At 38.7% G+C, this 7492-nt stretch overlaps 1 protein-coding gene across 1 annotated transcript; it reads left to right on the forward strand.

The window, feature by feature from the left end:
• Positions 1-845: 845 nt before the first annotated feature.
• Positions 846-2709, forward strand: LOC104872437 (cell cycle control protein 50A-like). The gene has a single exon (XM_033757469.1). It carries the CDS (start codon positions 977-979, stop codon positions 2123-2125), a length of 1149 nt encoding a protein of 382 aa, XP_033613360.1. The 5' UTR covers positions 846-976; the 3' UTR covers positions 2126-2709.
• The last annotated feature ends 4783 nt before the right edge of the window (positions 2710-7492 follow it).

The following is a 7492-nucleotide window of genomic DNA, read 5'->3' on the forward strand; positions in this document are numbered from 1 at the left end:
AAACCCCCCAAAAAAAAAAAAAAAAAAAAAAAAAAAAAAAAAAAGAAGAAGAAGAAGAAAGAAGAATTTAAAATCAATAATTGAAGTTTCACCTTAGAAACTAGAAAAAATAGGCCAAATGAAATAAAGTCAGAAGAAAAAATAATTTTTAAAAACAACAGAACTCAATGAAATTTAAAATAGTAAATGAATACATAAAATCAATTAAACCAAAGGCTGGTTCTTTGAAAAGTCCAATGAAATCTATAAGCCTCTAGCCAAGCTAAGATCAAAAGAAGAAACAAATAGTAATGTGAGAAATGAAAAGAAGGATATCACTACAGGTCCCAAGAACACTGAAAGGAACAACTGGTATGGAAAACTCTCCATGTCCATATTTGGTAACTTGAAGAAATCACCTAGATTCTTAGGAGATACAGTCTGTCAAAATTCTCATAAATTGATGCAGACAATCTAAATTGGCCTAAATCTACTAAAGAAACTGAATCAATAATTAATAACTTTCTTAAAACAAGGAAACCCCAAGGGCTGGAGATTTAGCTCGATGGTACTGTGCCTGCCTCCCAAGAGCAAGGTCCTGAGTTCCATCCCCAATACCAGGGGGTGGGGGAATTGTAAAAAGAGAAAACACCAGGCCCAAATGGCTTCACTGGTGAATTCTATCAACATCTGAAAAAGAATTATACCAATTTTCTGCATTTTGTCTTAGAAGATACAAGGAGATACAGCACACATCCTAACTCATTCTAGAACTCCCCTTCCTCCTCCCTGATCCCTCCTCAGTCTTCGCCTACCTTCCGCTCTCCCTTGGAGTCTCCAGCTGACTTCCGCTTCCGCTTGCGGTCGGTTGGTGTCGGTTGGTGTTCCTCGGTGGAAGTGTCCTCTCCCTGGCCACTGCCTGTGGCGGGCGGGATTTCTCCTGTCCAAGTCTGCAGTTGGGTCACCTGGGCGTCGTGGGTCAGTACCCCAGAATTTGATGGCTGCAAGCTATAGAGTGAATGAGGAAGTGGACGGCAGGCCCCCATGTGCTCCCGGGGGCCCCCCTAAGACCCAGAGGCCAGACAACACGGCCTTCAAACAGCAACGGCTGCCTACTTGGCAGCCAATTCTTACTGCGGGCACAGTGATGCCCACCTTTTTCATCATTGGCCTCGTCTCCGGCCCCATTGGCATCGGCGTCTTAGTCACCTCCAATAGGGTCCAAGAGATCCATATTGATTACACCGGAACAGAGCCTTCCAGTCCCTGCAACAAGTGTTTGTCAACGGTTGTAACACCTTGCATTTGTACCATTAATTTCACCCTGGAAGAGGCATTCAAGGGCAATGTGTATATGTATTATGGACTGTCTAATTTCTATCAAAATCATCGTCATTATGTGAAATCTCGAGATGATAATCAACTAAGTGGGGACTTCAGAGCTTTGCTTAATCCCAGTAGAGAATGTGAGCCCTATCGAAGAAATGAAGACAAACCCATTGCTCCTTGTGGAGCTATCGCCAACAGCATGTTTAATGATACATTAGAGTTGTTTCTGATCACCAATAAATCCAACCCTACGCCTGTATCTATTCCTTTGAAAAAGAAAGGCATCACCTGGTGGACAGATAAAAATGTGAAATTTAGAAATCCTCCTGGAGGAGGAAGCCTGGAAGAACGATTTAAAGGCACAACAAAGCCACTGAACTGGCGTACACCAGTATATATGCTGGATTCTGAGGATGATAATAACGGATTCATCAATGAGGATTTTATTGTTTGGATGCGTATTGCAGCATTGCCTACTTTCCGTAAGTTATACCGTCTTATAGAACAGAACAACGATTTACACCCAACCTTACCAGCTGGACGATACTATTTGAATATCACATACAATTACCCAGTACATTCTTTTGATGGACGAAAACGGATGATCTTGAGCACTATTTCATGGATGGGAGGAAAAAACCCATTTTTGGGGATTGCTTACATCACCGTTGGATCCATCTCTTTCCTTCTGGGAGTTGTAATGTTAGTGATTGATCATAAATATAAAAACAACAGTAACACTGACATTGCTCTTCAATTTTATATTCTGAAAACAAAACTATGGCATATGTATCAAGGCCAGCCCTATTCAGCCTAGCTTTCAAATGCTGATGTCTGGTTAGTATGTCATTTTGAAGTTAGTACTAAAAAAAAAAAAAAAACTTGGTCCTTTGCTACTTCCTTATGGATGACATATTAATAATAGGAATATAAAAATTAGCTATATGGATTCATAACACTGTAACTGCTTAACTGACACTTTAATGTTTGCTTCTTACTGGGACAGACCACATAATGCATAGAGACACTTTCATGTGAAGTGTGTCTACGGCTTGAATGTTCACGCTGTACTAATATTATTCTGACATGCATGTGATACTCTGTGTGTGTGTGTGTGCATGCGTATGTGTGTGTATCTTGTGTGAAGAAAGGGATTCCAAGATGTGTCCAAGAAATGACTTGCTAACCTTTCAGGACTCAGGAAAGAAGGAGAAAGACCAAATTTAAATAAAACATTTCATCATCTTCATGTGTCGTGTGTAAAGGCTTAATGTACCATCTTTGCTGAGGGAGCCCATGTATCCAGTTTACCTGTTAGAGTTCTTTGTCAGCTGAGCTTTATTTCAAAGGTCATGCATCTCTTGTCTGGCATAGCAAATACTGTTTATGTCCAAAGAGGTTAGGTCTCCTTCTGGACAGGAGAATTTAGAATCCCTCCTTTCATTCTGCTAAAACATCGCACTCGGGCACCCCAGCTCACCTGGAATGTTTTTACATGTGATCATTCCCCTTGAAGCTTAGACTTCATAAAGGAACACAGACAATATAGGTGAGAAGGGAAGATGCCTTCTTTGCTTCAACTCCAAACTGGATGTAAATGCTCGAGGAGCCTTCTTGTGGTATTTGATGTTCAGAAACTTGCTTCGGTATTAGAAATATCCCAAGCTCTTCTTATCTGGCAGGTTTTTTTGTTTTGTTTTGGGGTGGGTTTTTTGTTGTTGTTGTTTTATTTCATTTTGTTGCTTTCTCGGGGGTACCAAGGATCGAACTCAGGACCTTGTACTTGTGAGGCTGGTACAGTGCCACTGAGCTAAATCCCCAACCCACAATTGTTTTGAGTTAAGTACTAATACATATTCCAGAAATTTTTGAAACTTTTAATTTCCTCTGTCTCGGTTTTGGCATACAAGTCAAACATGGATGTGTACACAAATTCTCTTTAGTATACCAATTTTTTGGTTGATTTTTCTAAGACATACTTTAGTAAGATATTCTACAAATGTTCTATTTAAATTCTGAGGATCTTGGAATATCTAAATGATAAATTATATGTAGTTGAAGTTATTTTCCACTCATTGGAATTACTTTGCTATTTCTTATTGAATAAATGCTATTTTTATTTGCTATGAATATATTCTTAAATGTAAACTTATTTCCAAATACATGAAAGTGTATATATTACTCAGAGGTGACTTAGTTGCACTAAATTGCATTTTTTTTACTAAACTAATTCATGCTTATGTAGAAGATGTCTTTACTCCACCATTTATATTGATTTTCTTCATATTTTGAAATCAGAAAGTCTGGGCAATGTATCAACTTTTATTAATATATGCTTCAAAAACCAAAAACATAATATGATGGTTAATAATAAAAACATGCCGCCATACTTACTATTTTGTATAACATGAAATTTAGTTAAAAGAAAATATAATTCATAGTGGCATTTAACTCAGAAATATTACTTGTACAAGTGACTGACTATGGAGTTATATAAAATTATTCTAGTCTATCAAAATGCTGTGTGTTCTGAAAATTGTCCTTGGCAGTTTATTTTCTGGTACACCTGATGGGGGAGGGGGTTTCTCCACCCTTTCCAGATTGAGTTTGCATTGTTTTTTTGTTTTGTCATTGTTTTTTTGAGTCTGCGTTGTTTAAGAAGCTCTGCTCTCCTACATCTCTTTTTCTAACTGGGAGACCAAGAATGCCAAGAATGCTCAAGAAAAGTTGGGGCTGGGGATTTAGCTCAGTGGTGGCACTGCCTGCCGACAAGTGCATGGACCCAAGTTCGATCCCCGGTACCAAAAAAAGAAAAAAAGAAGAAGAAAGAAAAGTTTGAGCGTCCTTCCAACACATTTACAGCTCTGGAGAAGATGGGCTCTTAAAATATACTTGGAGTTTTATCCACTTTACAGCTGCATTGCAGCCCAAGGTCATCCCTGTCTCCCTGCCATTTGAACTCAGTATTCCTTAGAATCCCACCTTAGAAAATGTCATACTCATGCAACTGGCTGTGAAGCATCAGGTGGGGACAGTCCTTTCTGATGGGCTTTATGCTTGCATTTGAAAACACTGATGTCCCGCGCAAGTTTCAAAAAAATCTTACTGCACTGTAAGGCAACTAGGCTAAATAGAAGATGGGAAAATGCATTAATTTGTGCATGAAAAGTTTCCCAATCGAAATTAGTAAGTAAAAGTTTAAAAATCTCATTGAAACCATAAGGCAATTTAAGAATATGTGAGAAAAAAATAAATGTGCTACCTACTAGATAATCATCCAAGACAGAAGTCACATGAATATGGTTCATTGAATAATAAGCTTATTTTTAACTTTGATTATATGAGAAGATAAAATTCTGTTAGTATGCAATATATTAATAAAAATAAATATTTTTAAATCCAAAGTATATAAAGAACTATAAATCAAAATATGTCCAATATCTACAAGAAGAAATCCACATGATTTTGTTGGAAAGAAATTAAACAACAAGATACTACTCCATGCTTCTAGATAGGAAGACTCAACATTGTTTAAAAAAAACAGCCTTCCCTGTTTGACCAATAGATTCAATGCAAAACCCTGGCAAGTTACTCTGTAAATATCAACAAACCGATTCTGAAGTGTACATGGAGGGGCAAAAGACATAAAGCCTAATTATTAAAAGAAAAAGTTGGAGGACTGACATTACATGACTTTAAAACTTACTACAAATCTACAATAATCATGACACTGAAGTAATGGCAAAAATAGGCAAATAGACTACAGAACCAAGAAATCGACATACATACTCAAGTAATCTTTGACAAGAAAGCAAAGTCAATACAATAAAGAAAAGACAGCTGTCATTTCACCAAATGGTTCTGGAACAACTAAACATCCACATTGAAAAAAAAATTTGACATAGACCTTACACTTTTCACCCAAAATTAGCTTAAGGTGGAATAGACACCTAAAATGTAAGATGAAAAACTGAAATTCCTAAAAGATAACTTAGGAGAAAGTTTAGGTGACTTTGAGCTTGATGATGAGTTTTAGACACAGCAGAAAAATAAGCAATGAAAAAAACTGACACTCTAAAATCAAAAAACTTTGACTCTAATAAGAGACTGTCAAAGAGGACAAGTCAGACTAGGATAAAATATTTGCAAAGGAAGTATATTGGTATTTCTATTGGTAGGACAAATTAACTGATACACAAAACAATAGAGAGGTTTATTTGACTCTGTTGCACAGGATTCAGTCCCTGGTTGGCTGGAAGCAAAACAGGAACATAGGGGCGGAGGGGTATGGCCTTACAAAGCTATTCAGCTCATGTCATCGGGGAGCAGGGCAGGAGATAGCACCAGAGAAGGAAGAGTGAGGGACCAGCTGTAAACCCAAGGTCACATCTCCATAACCACCCCACACCAAAAAGTGTGCCTTACTAACCTGCTAGGCATTTCTTAGATCAATGAAGGTAACAACACAGTTAACAGTCACATATCTGATAGAGAACTGTTGCCTAAAATATACAAAGAACTCTTGAAACAATAAGAAAACAAACAACTAAATTTTAAAATGGGCCAAAGATCTTAACAGAAGATATCAGAGAAGATATGCAAATGGAAAATAATCAATAAAAACATGCTCCACAATGGAACTATGACCCACACTTCAAGATGGAGGAAGGGGCCAAGAGCCAGGGAGTATAGGAAAAAGTGAGAAAAACAATTCTCTTTTAGGATCTCCAGAAAAGAACATGGCCTTGCCAACACCTGAATTTTAGCCCAGCCAAACGTGTGTGAAAGCCTTGACATGCAGAACTATAAAGCAATAAATCTGTGCTATTTAAAGCCACTAAATTTGTGGTGAATTGCTACTGTAGAAAAACAAAGCTGATACTATCAAGATGAACCCTGTCAGCTGTGTGAGTTTCTCAGTATGAAATCTAAACTTCAGGGAGAGCATCTGACTGTGCTATATTGGGTAACAGGACAATTTATTGGTGCAAGAGGATAGGTTATCGCAATTAACAGGGTCACCAAAATTACATAGTCCCTTCCCCAGCATCCACAGAGAATTGGTTCCCAAAGCCCTCAGATACCAAACTCCAATGATGCTCAAATTCCTTACATAAATGTGTGCAGATTTTACATATAGCCTGTGCATATCCTCCTGTATATTGTAAATCATCTCCAGACAATCTATAATCCCTAATATAATGTAAATGCTACGTAGAGAGTTGTGATACTGAATTACTTCGGAGATACTGACAAGGAATGAACATGCTCAGCACAGATGCAATGTTTTTGCAAGTATTTTTAATGTGGTCAGTTGAATCTGCAGATGTGGAATCTACAGATACAGAATCCAGCTGTACGATGAAAAGATGACTCCTCAAATCATAGCGAAACACTGGAGTATGTGGTTGAAGGGAGAATGGGTGCTGTACAGGTAAAGCACCATGTTTCCACAGTAGACTAAATTTCCTTCATACCTGAGTGCAGCCCACAACCCACCCTGCAGTGCCAACATGGAGATAACCAAACTTCCTCCTCAGCTACAGAATTTTCTTCTTAGGAACACACGAAATTATGGTTATTGAAAGATCAGATCAGCACGGCTTACGTAGGACTCCATTCCACTATCCAGTGTTCACCGAGCGTCTCTCTGTCAGGCTATGCCAAGTACTAGAAATATGACGGGGAGCAATGTAGGCTGAGGCTCACCCTAGAAGACAGGTTCTGAGTGTGAAACTTAATTTCTGTGCGTGATAGGTACTATGGGAGAGGACAAGTGTGACAAGGACTGTGAAAGGAGAGGTGCAGCTAGGTGAGGGAAATGTTGCAAGAAATTCTGACTGCACCCTGTAGGCCAGTAAATAGTCACTGTCCTTTTCATTTGCTTAAAGAAGCACTTGCCCCTCTTTCTGGGTGCATTCTCGAGTACAGAGTCGGCTGTAGCTGCCTTGTACCCACTACGGTGTGCTCTGTACAGTACATACAAACTCCTGAGTAAGCTCTAGATAGTCCCATTTCACCAGGTCTCCTCTGTGTGTGCAGCAAGTATTCTCACATACTTCACTCCCCAGCCAGTGGCTATCTCAGGAGAACATGGATCGCTTCATTCCATTTGGCAGCCCCCTGCCTGCCTAGTCCTCAGATCTATCCCATCAGCAGCAAAACAGTTTTGCTCCCAATAAAA

Source organism: Fukomys damarensis, unplaced genomic scaffold (genome assembly GCF_012274545.1).
Source record: "Fukomys damarensis isolate Sample0158 unplaced genomic scaffold, DMR_v1.0_HiC HiC_scaffold_30, whole genome shotgun sequence".
Classification (NCBI taxonomy): Eukaryota; Metazoa; Chordata; class Mammalia; order Rodentia; family Bathyergidae; genus Fukomys; species Fukomys damarensis.